The sequence below is a fragment of the Apus apus genome, chromosome 3, assembly GCF_020740795.1.
Source record: "Apus apus isolate bApuApu2 chromosome 3, bApuApu2.pri.cur, whole genome shotgun sequence".
Classification (NCBI taxonomy): Eukaryota; Metazoa; Chordata; class Aves; order Apodiformes; family Apodidae; genus Apus; species Apus apus.
Window position 1 is genome coordinate 15,346,289 of NC_067284.1, and position 21,558 is coordinate 15,367,846.

Below are 21,558 nucleotides of genomic sequence, written 5' to 3' on the forward strand. Positions count from 1 at the left end.
CACGTCCCGCCGCGCCCCCTTCGCGTCTCCCCTGCAGCGCCTCATCCAATCAGCACCCGGATCGCAGCCTCCCACCAATGAGAAAAGCAGCTGCCCCTCGGCAGCAGCCAATCGGCCGCCGGGATCCGCCCCGCGCCGTGCGGCGGGCAGGGCGGGCAGCCAATGGCTGAGGAGGAGAGCCCGCCTCCTGCCCGCCCCGTTGCTGGGGCAGCCGCGGCCGCTCCCGCCGCTCCCGCCGCGGCCCCTTTAAGCGTCGCGTGGCAACGGCCGCGCGTCCCGGGCGGACCGGCAGGTACCGGGGGCCGGGGCTGCGGGCGCGACGGGGCGGAGGGAGGAGGTGGGGGTGTTTCCAGGGGCTGCGGGCGGCGGGGAGCGGGAGCGGGCCCGGGCCTGGGCCTGGGCCTAGGCTAATCCGCCGAGAGCTTGGGGGGGGGTGTTGCTGGGATCCGCAGCTGCGGGTCCTGCTCCCGACGTGCTGCGTGTGTGCCAGGCTGACAGGCTCGGTGCCGGTGTAGGCAGCTGGGGGGACGCCTGGGCCGCCGGAGAAGCTGGGGCGCGGAGGAGGCAGGTCCCGAGCGGGCAGCGGCGGGGCCGAGGCCGCGGGGCTGAGGCCGCGGGGCTGGGCCAGGCCAGGCCAGGCCAGGCCGGGCCCGCCCCCGCAAGCCGCGGGTTGCGGGGTTAAACGGGTGCGCCCCGAGCGCCCTCCCGGGTGCTGTCGTCAGTTTGTTTCCAAAAAAGCGTTCATTTGAAGTAATGTTCGGTATCTTCCGTAAGAACTTCTCCCCAGTGTAGGAAAATCGCTTGTTGACGCTTTGGCAGCCAAAGAGCCTCTTGGCTGCGTTGGACTGGGTAAATCTACACACCTGGGAGCTGTAGGTGGAGATAGGAGCGATGGTCTGGGCCTCCTTGGTAGAGGATTAGAAACGTAATCTCTTTTCCTGGTCGTAGTACGTGCCTGCATCTTACCCATCTGGGCTTCTGCTTCCTCGTCTCTGACCTGAGACAGGCAGCAGCTGCTTCATTTTCAGACCTGCTGAGGGAGGTAACACTAAGTATTGTTGTCACAGAGTCAGGTAAATGTAACATTGGCTTTTAAAACCATACAGCATTTTAATTCACCAAAAGCTGGTGAATTTACAAGAAATGCAACCTAGAAGTGAAGTGAACAGCTGTGGAAAGGTTCCCTAATAAAATATTTTCTCCTTATTAGAGGATAATTTTCCTTTCTCTCTGTTGCTTAATACCTGTAATCCAGTAGTTCAAGATCTGTTTCTGTGATTTACTTAGTGATAGGGAGACAGTATTCTGTCACCATTGCAGTTATTTTGTGTTCTGTTTTCTGTGCCATGTCCTTCAAAGTGACGTGGAGCTTGACTGTTGGTTTGGGTTTTTTTTGCACTAATAAGCGTGTTTTCAATACAAAATAAGGAAATAATAGCAATAGCAGAAGTTGTTGAAGTAAAGACTATTAAATTCCCCTTCTCATTACAAAAGAAGACTGGTTTTACAGTTCATACAAGTCCCAGATTTACTTCAGCCTTTCTGTACTCATCAGATCTTGATGCATTAAGCTTCTAAAAGCATGTGTGGAGCTTCTGGGGGGAGCAGACTGGGGTTGTGGTGGTGGAGCTTAGCAGATCCACTGCTAAGCCACAATATTTCACTCCTCACGAGCTTATTAAATGTACCGGGGGAAAATACCTCTGTGGATCGTACTCACATGAGTTGAACTTATTTTATAATCAACTCTAACTTGTTGGTAACAATAGGGAAGTCAATGAACCAAAACGTTTCTTAATTAGACAGTCCTTAGGCTAACTGAAGTAAAACTCAAACATCCTAGGTTTTCATTTGTTCTCGAGATAAACTGTGCATTCTTTATGTTAATCAAATTACATTACAAATGGATGGAAAAATGAATTTGGCAAGACTCAACAGAGCAAGGTTTCCTGTTTTGTATGGAAAATATGATAATATTATTCATTTATAAACCGGAAAACCATTTGAAGATTCAGAAAATGTTTTTGTCAGTTTGTCAAGGTAGCTTTTGTTGGTTCACCTTTTTCAATTTGTTTTCAGCCCATTGCTTTTCAAAGTACTTCCCGGAACACATAAAAAAAGTACTTTTCATTTATGTTGACACACATTATGTCAAAATGATACTTGGCAAATATTCTTAAAAGAGGGGAATATCTAGTACAGAAGTGATGGATAATTCTAATCCTCCAGTTCTTACAATTTGTCTGTTTACACTGAGTTATGAAAAGCATTTGTCAAGAAGATTATTGCCTCTTCAGTGAACACTTGTGGGACTATAAAATAACTGATCAGCTTTAAGTCAGTAAGCAAAAGTGAGTGTTCTTATTTGATATATATAATTAGCCATCCTGGTGATTTAACTGTAGGCATTTATGTTTTCCCTAAATGCAGTCTCGTTTGTTTTCATTCATATTCATTCATATTTCTTCTCAAGAAAAAGTCTGTGTATGTTGATCTCTTTCTGTGCTTCTATGTCCTGAAGGCAGACAAACTTTGGGTGTGTATTGGCTATGTCTACACTGTTTAAGATACTTGCTGTAGGTGTGGTGGTGCCTCTAATACTGATGAGCCAACTCCAGAAGTCCAGGACTCCTCTGAATGCCTCCTGTGACCCTGTTGTCCTGGAGCAGCCTTGCACCCAAATAACAGACCAGATCACTTGAACTCCAACCAGTTTGCTTTATTCAGCATGTTGTGATGATCAAAACAGGGAGCACATCTTAGATGCAGAGCTGACAATTGATTTAGTCTAATCAAAATCTTGATGGTCTAATCAAAGACTTAGTCCAGATACTAACACAGTTCAGGTTCTTTTTGGTGACAGTGATATAGGAACAAGCTCTAGTACCAAACCCTTTCTCTGGTGTTACCTTTGCCTATCAACTCCTGCTTTTTGTTCTAGTCTAGTCTATATGTTGATTCATTATTCCACGTTACATCTGGATTTACTGCGTGTGGTGTGTTTAACATATGTTGAGTACTTGTTCTTTGTTCTATGCCTTTCCTATAAAAACTGGTTGTACCCAAGGCTGCATCCCGTTGATGCTCAGTAATTAAACACAAGTGAGCTGTTATAGGGCCCCAGTATTGTCCTGTCTTGCTGCTTTCAGGCCCCTGCAGTCACTCTCTGCCTGTACTCCTCTATGCTGCTTTTTTGAAAGGGATGTAGATAGTTCACTCTGCAGAGTAACTGCTTGTTACTGCTGCTTGTTATTTAGAAATGTAAATGTAACAGGAGGTGCCAGCCAATTGTACAATACTAATCAAAAAGCTGAAACAAATTAGGTAAGTTCCCTGGTTTTTAATTGGTTTTGTTGCAGCTAAGTAAACTATAGCCGATCTCTTAGTACACAAAATGAGTTCAAAGTCTGAGATGTTTGTGGTTTATGTTGTTAGCTGGAAATTAAGGCTTTGGCATCAATGACAGTACCACACTTTGCATAGATTACAAACAGAACTACTGTTCTTACCTTTTTTTTTTTTTTTCCAGGATGATTGTAATAATATGAGCTCTGTGTTACAGTGCTCCAGAGTACTGGTTTTATATTTTATATTATTTTACTAATTCAACATAAATATATTCTATTCTATTTTGTGATTTTTGCATTCCCTGAGATTCTGTCCTGTGGAGACAGAACTGGTGTAGTCTTGCTTGTGGATCTGGTAGAGAACAGGCCCCCAAAATTCTGCCTGTGTTTCAGTTTGGGCTTGGTTTGCTCTTCAAGGAGCAAAATCATACACATTCCACACAGATATTTATGAGGCCAGGACTTACAACTTTGGGAGCAGAGATGCACCCTGATATATGAAAATATTCTTACATGATCTTAGTTTTGCACTCATGGACATATCTGAGGGTTTTCATTACACTTAAAGATAAACTGAATAACACAATTATAACTGCATTATTTCAGAAGAAAAAAGAACAGTTGTTACTGATCATTTGAACGTTCATAGTAACTGATACTTCCCAGCATGTGTTTAGCAGTCTCTAGGACAAGTGATCTCAAGCACAGCCTGTCTTCTTTCTGGGCTTTGCAGTGCAATTTTAGTTTTCATCAGAATCCTCTCTGACCTAAGTTTTAGGCATGTAATTTATTTGGACCACTCGGAAAATATTTAGGTTCTTTAAAAATCTTATTTCAGAAAGTTGACTTGCTTAAGTAAATAATTCAGTGTTAATTTCCCAGAAACTTCCCAGTCTAGAAATCTGTTTGGATATTTATTCCTCTAATTCCTTCTGTACAGATTATGAGGGCAAATGGGTTCTGGTCACTGGAGACAGTGTTGTGCTAAGAGTGAGCATGGGCCAGAAAGCTTGAAATTGTGCTGAAATCTGTCTGAACAGCTGACTCTTCTGTTTTCCTTGGCTATGCAATTCTGCATGTATATAGACAGTGCAATTGAAGGCCAAGAACCATGCTAAGTTTATTTTATTGGGAAATAATATAGTGAAAAATTTACAGCTCATTTACAGTTGTACTGTATGCCCTGCAGAGAAGGGTTTTGATTGAAAGCTGCTCAGTTTTTTTGTGTGTAGTTTGCTTTACCATTTGGAAATAGGCTAGGAGCTTATGTTGTTCAACAGGCAGAACTGATGGGTTCTGATGCAGATCCTATTTATTCACCCCTTAGAGGCTTGATGTCCTGAAGTTCGATTGAGGGGAGATAGATGGTGAAATTAGGTTGAGAGCTGTGAAGAGTGGAGAGAGAGACGAGACGTGGGAGGCTGAGCGTAGTAAAAATTCTTCCTAAACTGATGAGAAAGTTCTTTTGACTAAGAAGGTAAGGATTTTATACATACATACATACACACATACATACATACATATATTTATATATTTGCTCCATTATATTCTCAGGAAGTATTTTTAGAAATGCAAAATAAGTTGAATTTACCTAGAGATTATGGGATTTTTTCAGTTTGTATCAGGAGACAGGCTGCAGGAGCAGCCCTTCTCATTTTATACCTGCTGCAGGTGTAATGTTTGTCGCATACCAGCAGTGTAGTCTCTCTTATTGGATATAAAAACCCCAAAGGCTATATTTGCATTTTCTTACAAAGCATGTGGCACAAATATGTGTGCTCCTGCCACCTCTTGAAGGCATGAAACAGTAAATGTTGTAGGGTACGAAAGTACTTTCTGGGGCAAATACATAGTTGCAAGCTCCTTAGTGGATGGGAACAGAATGTCCTCCAGACAAAAGGGACAAATGATTTCCAAGCCCATTATTTAACATCACTGGAGTGTCAGAAATTGAGATACAGAAGATGTAGTAAAATTCTACAAATATATCAGTTCTAGTGACATAAGTTGTTAATTTATTTGGTTAAAAAGTTTTTAAATATGTTTTAAATATTTTCCTGAATAGTGTCAAGCTTTCACTTGTCATCCATTTAATTTCTAAATGCTTCTTTTCCCCTCCCTCTAACCTGAAAGTAATTTCTTATTCTAGATTTAGCTGTATTAATTTTCTGATTTCTCTTTTGGGGATGAAGTGCCTCAAACTACTGAGTGTAATGCTAGTAGCATTCCTGGAGTGATGTCTGTCACAAATAATATAAATAATAAGGCTAATGCAACACAGCATGTGCCATAAAGTTATTGGAATCCTGAATAATTTTACAGGTTTTTTTCACCTCTCTTAACTAAAAAAACCAAAACATTTTCACTTTTTTCCTCCCTCTAAATTGTTACAGAAAAATTGCATTGTGAATAACGACTGCTTTCTTAACAGAACTGCAAAGATCTCATGCTATGGAGATGAAGATGGCAATAAATCCAAGCAAATAATCCAGCTGCTTCCATTGTGCCAACTAAAAGTTCCTTTGTGTCAAAATGAACAGTCTTTGAGAAGAATCTGGAAAGCAGATAAATCTGAAAAATGGGAGAAAGAGTAAGGACCCCAGATTCTGAACATGACAGGAAATCAGATGAGGATCAAAATAGTGACTCTTATTATTCAGATGAAGATAATGCATCTCATTCATCTGGCCAGTCGTCAACACTAAGCTATCCATCTACAAGCCATGAAAAAAGAAAGCCACAGACTTTAAATAGCCTTGTACACTACCAAGGTAGGTAGATAGCAGAAATTGCCACTTTGGAACTGCTTTAAAGAGTTAATTATCTTTGAAAACAGGATTAAAAGAAGCTACCATGATGAGAACTTACAAATCAGTTTCATGTGAATTATGCTAAAAATGCCAGGTAGACTGTGACTGAAATGAACCTCTTCCTGCATGAGGAGGATTTTTGGTGATTTTTAGAGTTACTAATATTTTTCTTAACAAGCAAACATTACTTTTTTACTAGCCTTTTATTGAATCATGCTGATGCTCTCCTTGACAAAAAGACTCGAGGTTAAGGACTCAAGGCAAGTACTTACTATGCAGTCAGCAGAAGAGAGACAACTGTTAACGTTTTTCTGACAAACTGCCCCTAAAAATATCTCTCTTGCAGGGAAGCGTACTTGACTAAGTTTTACAGTGTGATACTGGTTACTTTCAAAAAACAAACAAATGAAAGACCTCTAGTGTGGCAAGACAGAAAAAATGTTTTTGGTGAAAGTGAGGTGCATGTGGAAATTCAGAAGAAAGTTTTTTGTGGTCCTTTTTGAGGGTAAAATATTCCCAAATTGAGATGAAATAACTTTGAAATCCCTCACACACACCTCACCTACATAAGCTACTTTCTTGGTTGAGATTGTGGGGAAGTTAATATATTTACAAAAAGAGAGAGAATGGTTAGACAGGGATCTGAAGCCTCTCTGCCACACTTTAACAGCTTGTTGTAAGTAATTACACACATCTTCTGGTGAAGTCAGAGCATATCCTGCCTTTCTCAAGCAAGTGCTGTATTTAGTTCTTAAGTGCTTGATACTGTGTGAATCATTTGGTCAATACTATGATCTAGAGCGTGCCAGAAGATCTAAGTGCTGAAGCTGTCCAGGGAGCCTGTCTCTTCAGATCCTTGACAGTGTTGGTGTCCTGGTGCAACTGGTGTTTTGCTGAGCTTCTCTATGTGTTCAGAGTAGCATCTTCTCCACAGCAGCCGTGGGTTAGCTTTGTAAGAAACAAAAACTGCAGTTTCACTGTGCTATTTAATTTGGAGGGGGCAAGCAAATTACTAGTCCTTTGATCACATACCCAGAATTTAACAGAATTATTTTATGAAGGTATTGTGAATGTCATGTTGTTCTTGAAAGACACTATTCCCCAGTTTAACTATACATCAAAACTGCAAATTTTGCATTGGAATTTTCTATTCTGCCCTAAATGTGCAGAAATTCTTGAAGGGGCTGGTAGTCTAGGATTAATGGGAATTCCCTTAGTTGGTGATAGGGGTGCATGTAGTAGATAGTATTCCTGCAGTGAATGTAGTAGAAAGTATTTTCACACCTTAACGTGACATAGGTGTTCTTTGTAAAGGAAGAAAATTCCACATTCTTTTGTTTGCCCAAGCTGTGGCTAAAATGAGCATCAAGCAGAAAAGGAATGAGAATCTGTGCAAAACATTTAGAGGATATTCCAATAAAATATTTTAAAGCTTTTTTTTTTTTTTAATGTAATATATTCTCTGTAAAATAGAAACATGGTGAGCACCAAAGGGGTGAAGAATTTGCTGTCACACACACTCACTGTCTGTGTGTAGATGTAGAGCACCGTTGCCATATCCCAGCTTTGAAGTCTGTAGTAGAAACTGCAGCTCAGTATGTTTCCTCTGAACACTGATGTACCTTAATGAATTATGTACTCTCTATATGTTCAGTTGCTTTATGAGATATTTTTTGTGGATTATATGCTTCATTATTTGAGTGTGGTGTCAGAGGCTAATAAGATAGAAACAAAATGTTTCGCTTTTGTCTGTGGGAATGAGAATAAAATAATAATTTCAAACAGAAAAGCAAGTGATGCATTCTAGTAATCAAATAAGGATACTGTGTGGAAAATAACTTGTGATATAAGAATAAATTATTCAGGGGAGATCTGAATTTTCATGGGATTTGTAATTTTGCTTTGGAGGCTTTTTGCATTGAGCCTTTGAAATCTGCTGTTCTGTCTGTGAGCATGGCAGCTGGATTTGAAAATGCTACTGCATTCGTCTGACAGAATTACATCTTGCATAATGCATAACTAGCTAGTGCTCATCTCATTGTTGCCATTTTAAAAGCATTTGATAATATTGTATGCATAAGAGTACAGTATTTCTAAAACATTTTAATAAATGTCATCAAATATTAACAAGATATGACTGTTATTTCTGATAGGATAGATTATTACTTTACAATGGTCCTATATTGATGGCTGCAAATATTACCTCTTAAAGTCGATCACAAATATAAATCTTCATTATTTTTCCTATCAAAAGGAGCATAAGTCTATCATATATATGACTTTTATTGTCTGGTTTGAAAGCTGCAATCTCTGCTAAGTGTAGTAAAATTGTTCCAGGCAGAGCTTTATTCCAAGAAGGATGTCTGAACAGATTAATTGCATTCTCTTACTGTAAACATATTTTTATTTTTTGTCTCTCAGCCACAAAGAAATTGGGCTCCAAATATGCACCAAGCAAAAGAGGGCTGCAGTGGGGTGCCCGTTCTCAGAGCCTCACTAGGGATTCGCCTGCAAAAGATATAGATCTGGTTACAAAAAGAGTTCTTTCTGCTAGGCTGCTGAAAATCAATGAGCTCCAAAACGAACTGACTGAACTCCACATCAAACTAGATGAGCTGCAGAAGGAAAACAGGGCACTGAAGAGGCTTCAGCACAGGCAGGAGAAAGCCTTGAATAAGTTTGAAGATACAGAAAATGAAATCTCTCAGCTCCTGGCTCGGCACAGCAATGAAATTAGAGTATTAAGGGAGCGTCTACGAAAATCTCAGGAGAAGGAACGAGCAACAGAGAGACGGCTGAAAGATTCAGAAGATGAACTGTACAGAACAAAAACTGTCTTGCAGAAACTGAAAAAGCTGTCTGCAGATAAGCACCTTGCTGAAAGAGATGACCTGGCAAAGAAACTGGCCTATGCAGAGAGCAGGCTAGAGGACAGTGAAAAAAGAATTAAGGTGAGATAACTTTACTTTTGTAAGAAATTCTGGTACGAGTATTTCTTACCATAATGAGCTGCATGAATTGTATTTTTTCACAGTTGTGGAGCAAATAGAAAATAATTCTTTTTTGTTTTACACATAAGTAGCATCAAGTAAATTATTTCCAAAGTGATTGTATAGTTACCTACTTGGTAGTTTTGCATTCACATTTCTATTTACAAATGAAGTATATTTTGTCAGAATATATACTTGATGCTTGTGCTTTTAAATGCTTTTATAACTAGTAATAATGTTTCAGAAATGCATACAGCTGTAATAAAATTTATTGCAATCTAATTTTTCCTCTTGGAGGACAGGCATTTGTTGCAAATTTAGGGAACTGTGTACTAAAGTTCTAAAAAACATATATTTAGTAATTCTTTCTCAATGTTGTGAATGGCATTCACGCAGTGTTTGGTTGTCCATTATCCTGCATATCTGAGAGCTGAGCTGAACAAAATTACAGCACATTTTTTTTAATACCAAAATGACCTATAGCACACTTTACGGGTGTCCATTTTGAGAATTTTGTGCAATGTATTTTAATTTTGTTCAGCAAAACTGTTTACATTTTTGTACACATGTCTAAACATGCCTACATTGTAAATATGTCTAAAAAATCATCTTACTTAAAAATAATAATGTTAATACTATTAAACTGTTGGTAGTTGAATGCAGTATTATTTTTAGCAAAAAATATATTGGTGATTAAAATGATGTTAAAGTTTGGTGTCTACATTAGTAATTAAATCTAAATGACATTACAGAGATAATAGATCTGGAAGTCCAAAGGATTAATCTGGAAACTAAGCTTTCATATAATAAATCCCAAAATACCAAGATACAAACTGCTGAGTTACCCAGATCACCTCACCCTGTAGTTTCACCATCTGGCATCTGTAGTTCTATGATCAGGTATTTCAGGATTTGTAGTATTGGATAATGTTAAAATGAATCATGCTCTAAAAAGAAGGGATTTTCTTCTACTTTTTTTCCTTCTCTTATCATCACAGGTTCACTTAAAACAGAAATTGCAAAGTGAGCGTGTGTAGATGAAGTCACAATCAAAAATGTGTTTCTAGTAGAAAGGTTAAAAATTATTTCTTGCCTTATTCCCTCTCATCCTGCATATTCAGGGAGGTATTCTGTTCCTTAACCATCAGTCTGAGATCTGATTTAAGAGATGTGGAGGTCCACTGTGCCAACAGCTTTGCAGAAAGTACTGTGTGTTCCCATTATGTTCTTAAATCACCTCTCAATACTCCAGAAGGATGAGCTGCAGCATCTGCAGGTGCTCTGTCTGCTCCCTCAAAATTAGGATGAAGGATTTAATTGTCTTCAGTGTTATAATAATGGTGGTGCTGATACTTGAATTCAGCCTACTCATTTACTGTAATTTTATTTAAGTAATTTGACTATTAAAATTGCTTCTGTTATTAAAAAAATAATAATTTTGTTTTCAATTGAAGGATCTGGAAAAAAATCTTGAATTAAGTGGTAGCAGTTTTCAACGAGAGTTACATTCAAAGAAGAAAAAGATGCATGAGACTCAAGAAGAAAACAGAGCTCTTCAAGAAGAGCTTCATCAACTAAGTCAGAAGCTGAAGGTAAAATGTGAAGCAATGCAAGTTGCTAACCATGTTATGGCATTTTATCTTTGGAAGTATCTGTAATCAGTTTACCAGTGACTGCACTCTCTGATGTGTACTTAATTATATACAACATGTGAGTTCTTTTCCTGCTTTAAATCAAAATGTTCTGTGCTCTGACCCTACAGTGTTTATAGCAGGAATGTCTCTGAGTTAATCATTATTGCTAGCACTTGTTAAGAAAAGCAAGATCAAGTACATAGCCAAACATTGCTATTAAACCACAAGATTGACTGGAAAACTAGGTTTTGAAGGCTTGATTTTTAAAATTAAATGTGTGGGTATATACAGTACTTTATGTTACTAATGTACTTGCATTACAGTAGGTTTGTGTAAAGATTAACTTCATGTATTTGTGATATCTGCATGTGTTTTTAAATTTGTGGAAAGGTTTATTTGCATCCCACCACCCTATCATTGCCCAAATTCTAAACTTAAGGGCTGAAAATATTGTTATGTTCTACCTAGACAGTTTATCTTTAGGAAAGAAAAAACCAAAACACAACTTGAGCTAAAGAGCTTAATTTCTAGGAGAATTTCCTTGAAACTCCAGGTCTCAAACATACTTAGATAATGGGGATGCAACAGTTTACCACCTTCCTAGCTATCAAGCAAGTAACAGTAGCCTCAGTAACTCAAAACTGTTTATGCTTCGAGTGTTTTAAGCCTGATTTGCTAGGGGAGAGTTTAATAACTTGATATTTTTATTATCAGATGATATCTGATAATTCACTGTTCATTTCTCTATTTTATTCAATAAATACCATGAAAAAAGAATGTATCTTAAGCTCTACGATGCATTGGGCCTCTGCGCCGTGCTACAGGCATGTCCTGTGACAAGTAGCACTGCTGGCATGGCTAAGTTTAACACTTGACAATACTGAAAATTCAGTTCTGCAATCTATATATATATGTTATGAGTCTTACTCAAGCTTGTGGAAACATTGGCATTTAGTTTTATTTTCCCTGGTGGGTTGGTTTTTTTCACCCCAGGATATTTTGCTGGTGATTTTTTTGGGAGGAAAGTTCTACCTACTTTCTTACAGCATAAGAAAAGTTAGGAATGTTATTGTTCTTAGAACATTGGTTGTAACTATTGCTTACTCTGTTTCTATTTACAACATGCATTTTTAATTTAATTTACAGTCTTTGCTAGCGACTAGTAAATGAAACATCAGTAACTCGTGTTATAAACACTTTTTACTCACAGGAAAAAGAAAGAGAGCTTGAAGCAAAAAATATATATGCTAATCGTATGTTGAAGCTGTCACCAAGAAAGGATGTAGATCTTGTACAAAGAAAACGAGGTAACTTACATAAAGCAATAAAGGCAGAAAATGTAGTAGTGACACTTAAATCACTCTGCTACATTTTATCATTCATGCCATTTTGTGTCTGATGCTACCACTGCTTGTTCAAGAATGTTTACTTCATTGTGCAGCTTTCAGTACAGCCCTGGTTACAAAGAAGGACACCTTGTTTGCTTGACTATTCTGTAGTTGTAGCTGAACCAACACCCAGAACTTCATCAGACAGCCTTCTTAACTCCACGTATTTCTGGATAAAGGAGGAGGGAAAGATTGTTCAGTAAATTCTCCAATAGATCATAGATAATGTCTACATGACAGTAAATTACAGGCTTTGAAAATACATAACTTCACTACTATGAATGTTTTGGTGATTTTTTAATTTAGTTTTTGCTAATTCAAATTTACTGTCTGTCAGGTGTGCTGCACTCTGTTCTCCCTCAAAAGAGTATATATTCCCAGAACATAATCTTCTAAAAGTATCAGTGCAGTGATTTCTTCTGGTGTGACAAGACAGCCTCAAGCCTTATGCTATCCACATAAATATGTGTGTGTATTTCCTGTTTTCACTGGATCAGTAGAATCTGCTTGTCAGAAAAAAACCAAAAATTTATGGGTCTGTTTTAAATATTTAATGCCAGCATTTCAAACAGTTTGTGTGCTGCTCATTTTCCTATAGATACTCTACTATTATTCCATTTTAGGTTCAGAGTTTTTAAAATGTCATTCCATAGAGATAAGTGTATGTGTTTCAAAGGTGCAAATAAGTGAATTTTAATTCTGTGTACCTGCTGTGAAAAGCAGTAAGATAAGTGAGATATGTGGGGGGTTTTTAACAATATTCAGTACACTGTAATGACTTTAAAAGTAGCTTTAAGGTGAGGATTTTTTTCAGTAGAAGTTTTCAATGCTTTTTTTTTTTAATTAGTTTTTACAGATGCTAGTGAGAAATTTTCAAGTGAAAACATTGTTTTGTTTGTCTTTTCTACAGCCAACAACCAAAATATTAAAAAAGGAATGCAGCTGACAAAAGGTGTACAGACCACTGGGTCCTTCTCACCAATAGAATTTCTTCCAGAATCAGAACTTGCCTGTAGTGATACAGCAAACAAGAAAGAAGGGATTCGTCCTAAAACAGTGAGTTCCATTAAAAATTGAGACTTGCGTTGGATAACTCACCTACCAGGCTGAATGCCTAATGCAGATCTTCTCTTTTAGAAAATATGTGTAAATATACAAATATAAATAAAATATTTTTTTGACATTTTTGTGACAGTTCATCTTGTTTTGTGTCTTACTGATAACCATTAACTCAATTGGTTTCTTTTTCCACCACTGTCATTTCATTGAAGTTTTTAAGATTTCATTTTGGTTTTGTCCCCTGTTCTTTATTTTGAGTCCTTATTTGAGCAATCTGTTGTAAGAGGGCTGCCTGCCTTCTTTCTCTTTTTGCTCTGGTCTTAGTTGTGGTTTCTTTTACTTTCCAGATTTATTTCACAATGCGTAAATCTAACACTTCCTCTTATTGTCATAGTGCTGGTATTTCTTCTGTCTTTTTCCAGTTTTGTGAATATGGTTGGATTTTTTTGTTTTTCCATTTCCCTTTTTTTTATAAAATAGTATCATTAGCAGTATTGCTAATACTTCCATGACCTCAGGCTAAAATCAAAGGGATATGTAAGGTATTACAAATGAGAATTACAGATTCTGGTACAAATTCTGATGACATAAGGCTGGGACTATTTGTCAGAAATAATACTCTGATGATGGTCTTGACTGGCTTCCTGATAGGACTGATGCTTTTTCATGACAGTTTTATTCATATGTTCTCTCTTCCAAAATTCTTTTTGTAAGTACGGATGTAGTTTAGTTTAACATCTGCCTTCTTCCAGCATCTTCTTGGGTGTGTGAGTTACAGAGCAACACAGCTGGTACAAGGGCAGCTCCTGGAATCCAACTGGATATCGTCTTACAAATCTCTCTAGTTTGTTTATGGCTGTTGCTTTATATAATGTAAATTAGATTTGGGAAGTCTGAGCTTCCATCAGTTCTCTAAGTCAAGCATTTTAAATTTTAAAACCTTCTACAGGTACATCAGTGATAGAAGGAAGACTGGGGAAAATGTGGGCCCTCTTCAAAAGGAAACAGGAGACCTGGTCATGTGGGATATGGTGAAGGCTGAGGTGCTCAATTACTTTTTTGCCTCAGTCTTCACCAGCAAGGGCTCAGGCCACACCACCCAAGTCACAGAAGACAAAGGCAGGGACTGGGAGAAGGAAGATATACTCACTGTAGGAGAAGAGCAGGTCTGAGACCATCTAAAGAACCTGGCATGGCACAAGTCCATGGGATCTGATGAGATAGATCCGCGTCTCCTGAGGGAGCTGGTGGATAAAGTTGCAAAGCTGCTTTCCATCATATTTGAGAGGTCAGGGCAGTCTGATGAAGTTTCCACTGACTGGAAAAGTGGAAAGGGGGAAAATGAAGATTGAGGGAACTACAGGCTAGTCAGTCTCACCCCTGTGCCTGGCAAGGTCGTGGAGCAGATCCCCCGGAAGGCTCTGCTAAGGCACATGGAAAACAAAGGGGTGACTGGTGACAGCCAACGTGGCTTCACCAAGGGCAAATCCTGCCTGACTAATTTTGTGGCCTTTTATGATGGGGTCACAAGTCTTGGTGAACAAAGGAAGAGTAACTGATGTCACCTACCTGGACTTGTGCAGAACTTTTGACAATGTACTGTACAACATCCTGGTCCCTGAATTGGAAATACATGGATTCAATGGATGGACCACTCAGTAGATAAGGAATTGGCTGGATGTGCATGCTCAAAGAGTAGCCGTCAACGGCTTGATGTCCAAATGGAGACCAGTGATGAGTGGTGTTCCTCAAGGGTCCTACTGGGACCAGTGCTGTTCAGCATCTTTGTTGGTGACATGGAAAGTGGAATTAAGTGCATTTTCAGCAAGTTTGCTAACAACACCAAGCTGTGTGGTGTGGTCAACATACTGGAGGGAAGGGAAGCCATTCAGAGGGATCTTGACGGGCTTGAGAAGTGAGCTGGTAACAACCTCATGAAGTTCAATAAGGCCAAGTGCAGGGTCCTGCACGTCTGTCAGGGCAATTCCAAGCACAATTGCAGGTTGGACAGTGAATGGATTGAGGACAGCCCTGAGGATAAGGACCTGGGGGTTTTGGTTGATGAGAAGCTCAACATGAGCTGGCAGAGTGTGACTGCAACCCACCCAGCACACCAACTGTATCCTGGGCTGCATCAAAAGAAGTATGATAGGCAGCTCGAGGGAGGCGATTCTTCCCCTCTGCTGCACTCTGGTGAGACCCCACCTGAAGTACTGTGTCCAGTTCTGGAGTCTCTAACACAGGAAGGACATAGAGCTGTTGGAGTGAGTCCAGAGGAGGGCCACAAAGATGATCAGAGAGCTGGAGCATCTATGAAGACAGGCTGAGAAGGCTGGGGTTGTTCATCCTGGAGAAGAGAAGGCTCCAAGGAGACCTTGTAGCCACCTTCCAGTACCTGAACGGGCTACAGGAAAGCTGAGGAGGGGCTTTTTATGAGGGTGTGTTGTAGTAGGACAATGGGTAATGGATCAAAACTGGAAGAGGGCAGATTTAGGTTAGACATTAGGAAGAAATTCTTTACTGTGAGGGTGATGAGACAGTGGAACAGGTTGCTCAGAGAAGTTGTGGATGCCCCATCCCTGGAAGGTGTTCAAGGCCAGGCTAGATGGGGCTTTGAGTAACCTGGTCTAGTGGAAGGTGTCCCTGCCCATGCAGGGAGGTTGGAACTAGATGGTCTTTAAGGTCCCTTCTAGCCCAAATCATTCTATGATTCTAGGAAATATTTGGCCACCATCTCTTTATGAAGCTGTTGTGATGGTGGTTTTTTTTTTAAATATAATACTGATAATCTTGTACATGAAGGGAAAATACTTAAAGTTGTTTTGGCTAATAGTTATATTTTCTTTGCTCATTAACTAGTAACCATTTATCTTATTTATCTTAGAAGTGTATTTTAATCTAGAAGCTTATTTCACTCTAAAATAAGCACAAGCAGCAAAGATAGCCTCCACATGTTGGATTATTCTGGCTTTCTCTTCACTTCATTGCCACTGCTCTTCTGTGCTAGTGATTTATACTGCTGACACTAATATATTTTCAGCAGGTTCTTTCCTTTTGAATGTGTGTGTATGCTCCCTAGCTGAATTTTTCAGCCAAGATTAAACCTTTCTCTTTCACTGTTACCTAGTACTCCATAACTTTAAGAGGCACTGTGAAACTGAATCTGCAACCCACTCACTTGAGTTAGAAGATGAGATTGTGGAATAGAGGGTAACTAAGTGCTTGCTTGTTGAAAGAATATGTGGTGGGTTCTGGTCTTCTGTTAAAGACTTTGAAAATTACAACTTTGACTTCTCAAATGAACTGTCCCAACAGTGATAATTTTGCTTTGACATTGGAGCTGCAGCTTTCCTGAATTGTGTAATACAGAGTAGAGTTGATTGTCTGTTAATTTTGTTTGAGATACATAAAACTATGTTAAAGGCAAAAAGATTTTGGAGCCAAACTCCTGGGTTGTCAAAGCTGGCTTGGTTTAGTTCACTTGCTCTTTTTTATGTTTAGCAGTCAGAATGTGATTTCAGAATGACATAGAAGCTCATATTATTTTGATTGTTCGTTTCTTTTACTGATTATTTTCCCTCATCAATTTCTGGTGTTCTGTCAATTTATTTCAGGAAGAAGGAGCTCAAGACAAAGAGTGGAAAGAGGAAGGAGACCTCCTAAGACAAGACCAAGACAGGGAAAGGGAAGAGAAACTGAAACGTTTTCAGGAAATGCAGGCTGTAGAGGAGAGAGTTCAAAAACTACATGATGGTAAGGATATGGGCAGCTGGAGGCTGGAAAATACACCATAGAATACTAATGAAGTAGGGCTGCTAGTGTCTTGTGGGAACAGCAAAATGATTTTGCAGAGATCACTACAGTGGAAAATTATTTTCAGCTGTATTATGCAAAGAGAATCAGAAAGAAATACTGGCTTTAGAGTCATCTGTATCCTGTACTCAGCTGTGATTAAGTGTGCAGCAGCAAAACATGCTGGCCACTAACAAATACTGAAGCCTGAGAGATTTTGTTCTACAAAACAATGCCATAGCAGGTAAATGCTGATGTTATCTCTGACTTGCTAGATGTTATGGAGGTAGGCAGTAGAATTTTACTATTGTAGAACAAATCTGCTCTCCTTAATATGGCCTGTTTTTTCAGTACCTGTCTACTTCGCTTTTATAATTTGAAATTGTAGTTTCCCTTTTCAATTGTGGTTATCTGAATCATTTGGTAGGACTATTTGAGAAATGCCAGTTTCTGTAATTATATTTTAATACTGCTTTTTTACTCATTCGGTTTTCACAAGATCTTAATGACTTACATTCATAAGTCTTAATATTCTAAAGTATTTTAGACGGACTGCATGCTGTCATGGTAAAATACTCTTTCACTGATTATAGTTAATGAACAGAAATACTCATTCTAGATGACACAGAAGAATTCTCAACATCTATAGCTTCTTTCAGAGGGAAACTGTAAAATCTCATACCTCCACTGACTTCAGTGCACAACTTAAACAAGCCAAGAATCTGCTATGTTGTGTCTCTAAATAAGATGACTCTGACCTCCCTTCCCATCTTATAGTATGAGCTGATATTTTCTCCACCTTACATACAGAAAGGTAGCTCCTTACTTAACTTGGTATAATGACATGCTATTGAAAAATAAGAATATATTAAATATATTCACTGAACTGTTGCAGTTATTTCTGTAAGCTTGATCTTAAGTACAAGAGACAATATGGAACTTGGTGCAAACATGTCAGAAATGTCAATAAAGAGTTCAAAGGGCAATGGCAGTGTGTTGAAGGGCCCAAGTGGATGTATTCAACTTTTGGCCAAACACATATCTATTGTCTTGACAGAAAGATATTTCAAATAGAGAAAGATTTGGGAAGCTTCCTTTTTCTTGTACACATCAACTATTTGCAGGTTCTGTCTATAAATTCTTTACTGTTTTGCACCTTTGATGTCCCTATATTACTGTGCAAACCTGGCATTTGGTATTTGCAGAGACCATGTCATTGAGCTCACATGGTGATGCACAGAACACTTGTGTAAAGGTGTTTATGGCCTGAGAGCTTCACAGGAGTAGTTCCCTTTATGGAAAAAAACAAACCAACAAAAAACCAAAAAGCCAAACATCATGGAACCATCTTGAAGTCAGTGATGCTGAAAAAGAAAAATAAAGTACTATGCAAGTCACAACTATTAAAATCAGTGATGCTGTTCATTCAAACCCATATTAAAAAATCAGTGGATTTTGTTTGCATTGTTTTCAAAATATTATTTTAAAGGTATTTTAAACCTAAAACTTTTTAAATAATCTTTAAACATTTCCTGCAGAGTGGGAAAGAGAAGACAAAATGAAAAAGGAAAGCAGCTTTTTTTTGGATAAAGAAGAGAAGACAAAGATGGAGACAGAAATCCACAAACCTGAAGTAGAGAGACAAAGCACCGAAGTGCTGGAAGAGCAGCACCAAAGGGCATTCCTGCTTGCTAAAATGCAAGAAATTGATAGAGAAACTCAAAATGTAACCAACATGAAACCTGCTTCCCAATCACCACTCATAAATACTGCAAGAAAATCCGATTTCCTGGAGAAAAAAGAAAAAGCTAATCAATTCTTTGACATTCCCAGCAAAGTTACTAATGGATTTCCCATGGATGATTTCCAGGACGATGCCACAAGAGCACAAGGGCAGAAGCAACGTAACCTAAGGACCGTAGATTTAAGTAGTGGGCTAACATTTGGTAGTTATGTACCTTCCTTTGGGAAAGGTTTAGGGAGACCAAGTTGGCTTTCTCAAAAAAGTGTCAACTTAGAAGAAAATGTTAAGGAAAATGCAGACTTTAGTAGTAAGAAAGAAAGGAAGTCCAGTTTAATGAAACAACTCTTTGGAAGCAGTGCCAGTACCGTCCTTCTCTCTAAAACTAAAGATACAACACCTTTTGACATAGATTGGGACACTAGTAATGCTCCTCTTGTTGATAAAAACAGTAAAGTCAAAGGAAAAGAAGACTTTGAGCTTTTCAGTGAAGGAAGAAACCTAACCAGACACAGTTTGCAACACTTTGCAAGTAAGGCAGGAGTTCAGACCCTTGGTTCTTTAGAAGATGAAATTGAAGAAGTAATCTTACATTGATATTTTTTTATGTTTCATATGTAAACACTGAAAAAATATTTTCATGTAATATTTATTAGATAAATATTTTGAAACACTTCAGATATATTGTAAAGCCTTATGAAGGAAAAATTTACATAAATGGGTATATTTATAGAGGAAAGATGCACTTTGATAGAACAGCCTAACCTATATGCAGGAAATGTCTTCTGAAATGTAATATCCAAATACAGACTTTGGAGATGTGGCAGTGTTTTCTTTGGCAGAAAGACAGAGAAGGTGTCCTGAGGATCTTTGATAGACAAGATAGGTGCTGACTGGCCAGTTCAGGCAATCAGAGAAGATGCTTTGACCCTGATGTGGGCTCCAGGCCCACCATCACTGTTGCTGTGTGGCACCATCTGACTTGTGCTGCCATGGCTCAGGGCCCGACAGGCTGGGTGGCACAGGGCTGGTAGGGATGCTGTAGGAATGGAAGGACTTGCAGAGGCTGACACTTTCTTGGGCCTTTTGCTCACAGCTCTCACACCCTTCCTGCTCCCTCTCACTCTTGCTGTCTTGTGCACTCTCTTCCCTCCCTCATCCTTCTCTCTCTCTCACCCTTGCCCTTTGCTTACTCTCACCCTCTCTTGTCATCACTCTCCAAAATTTTTGAGACTTAATGATGTGCAATAGTATATTAAGCAAAATTATATTTCTCCCAGGGGAATCTTATTATTTATTGCAGAATGAGTTGGCTAAGAAGGCAGTAAGCTTTTTTGTGGCAGCCCTGGCATTCAGGGCAGCTGCTGGATGAGCGTCTCTGGCTAGCCAGTGTAGGAAGCTTTGGGGTTTTGTCTTCTGTAGGCTGCTCACAGTACACACTGCTTGTCATTTAGAGTACTTCTGTTAGGCCTCAGAGACAGACATTTGGAGAGCCTCTTAACTGTGTCAGGAGAAGGCACGTGTAACATCAGTGTCAGGAAATGGATGAAGAAATGTACCTAGCACAAAGGCTCAGGTAGAAGGAGAATATTCTACACTGCAGTCATGTTATTTCAGAAGAACATTAACAGAAATGCTATTAACTCAGGAATGGGTGATCTCTGTTGTGCATAGGTTTTCTGTGGACCTTACTACCAAATTTGTTTAAAACTTTTCATATATTCAGGTTACTATATATAGTGCCAGTTTTTTGTAATTTTTCTGATTTTTCTATGTAAAATTCCAATAATTACTAAGTAATTTTTTAACAAAATTGTTTTATTAAATGACTTGAGTAAAATTTTTGTGTGTAGATCATCTTTAACACAAAGGTCTAACTTTTTATGTCATGTTATTGATACTGGGGGGTGGGGGGGCGTGTTTATAGTAGTATTGCTAATTATGTTATTCACTTCATGGTGCCACACACACAAATTTAACAGGTAGGAAATGGAGGATTTAGGAGAGGCATTCCAGAAAATAAGTGGAAGGTCATCCTTACTAGAACAACAGATTTTGAAATGCCTCTCTGATATGCTCCCTAGGAGCCTGATTCAAAACATACTAAAACACAGAGAATTCTCATCTCAAGATGGTTAGAGTCAAGATTTCTCTGAACACAATGGCTCTTCTGAAAAGGAAGGCTGGGCTCTGCATCATGCAATAACTTTATTTGCTCCTCCATTCATAAAGAAAATTAGTCACAGATCAGACCCAGTGTGTGGGACCATTCTCACTAGGCACCCTGTAGTGAAGAGCATCTCATGTTCACCTGCTTGCTTACAGCTCCAGTTATATTGGTTATAATACCACAGAACTGAGCTGGTTCATTTTGCTTGCAGATGGTCTGAATATCAGGACAATTCTGACCAGTGGATTTAAAAATCTGTGTTACTCTTCTGCAATGACTTCTTTGAGGGAATACTGTGGAGAGTTGTTCTTTGTTTCTTTGCAAGTCAACCCACTAACATCTGGCAAATTCTAACTATCATGCTGAACTGATGTGCCCTGCTGTTTCAATTACAAATGTATGTTTTCTAAGCTGTTTCATATTATCAGCCCCTTCTTAAGTTCAAATCCTGTTACCAGACTCTTTCTGAAGCAAACACTGTGGTGACTTGCACCAAAAAGAAACGTGTGTCTGTGTTAGTAAGGTGAAAATAATCTGCTGGGAAAAGTATTACAGGTATAGTTTCCCTCTTCCCCTCATTCTCTATCTCTGCAGCTTATTCTCTTTTTCTTGCTGCACTCTCTAGTT

General features: G+C 39.0%; 1 protein-coding gene across 4 annotated transcripts; it reads left to right on the plus strand.

Moving 5' to 3' along the window:
• The first annotated feature begins 204 nt into the window (after positions 1-204).
• On the plus strand, positions 205-20,601 carry LCA5 (lebercilin LCA5). 4 transcript variants are annotated; one of them, XM_051615995.1, is made up of 9 exons: positions 205-292; positions 4,675-4,824; positions 5,779-6,118; positions 8,579-9,108; positions 10,602-10,739; positions 11,992-12,088; positions 13,080-13,225; positions 16,843-16,981; positions 18,559-20,601. In XM_051615995.1, exons 3-9 carry the CDS (start codon positions 5,926-5,928, stop codon positions 19,356-19,358), a joined length of 2,043 nt encoding a protein of 680 aa, XP_051471955.1. In that variant the 5' UTR covers positions 205-292; positions 4,675-4,824; positions 5,779-5,925; the 3' UTR covers positions 19,359-20,601. The 4 variants fall into 4 exon arrangements, with proteins under 4 accessions (XP_051471955.1, XP_051471958.1, XP_051471954.1 ...); XM_051615994.1 differs by lacking the exon at positions 205-292 and adding an exon at positions 2,332-2,351; XM_051615998.1 differs by lacking the exon at positions 4,675-4,824 and having other exon boundaries at positions 258-292.
• Positions 20,602-21,558: the final 957 nt, after the last annotated feature.

Excerpts from the sequence above, each read along its gene's own strand:
- LCA5 (XM_051615995.1), top strand. The coding sequence starts at position 5,926 with ATGGGAGAAAGAGTAAGGACCCCAGATTCTGAACATGACAGGAAATCA. Across the intron at positions 12,089-13,079 it reads TCTTGTACAAAGAAAACGAG|CCAACAACCAAAATATTAAA; the intron begins GTAACTTACATA and ends TCTTTTCTACAG. Across the intron at positions 13,226-16,842 it reads AAGGGATTCGTCCTAAAACA|GAAGAAGGAGCTCAAGACAA; the intron begins GTGAGTTCCATT and ends AATTTATTTCAG.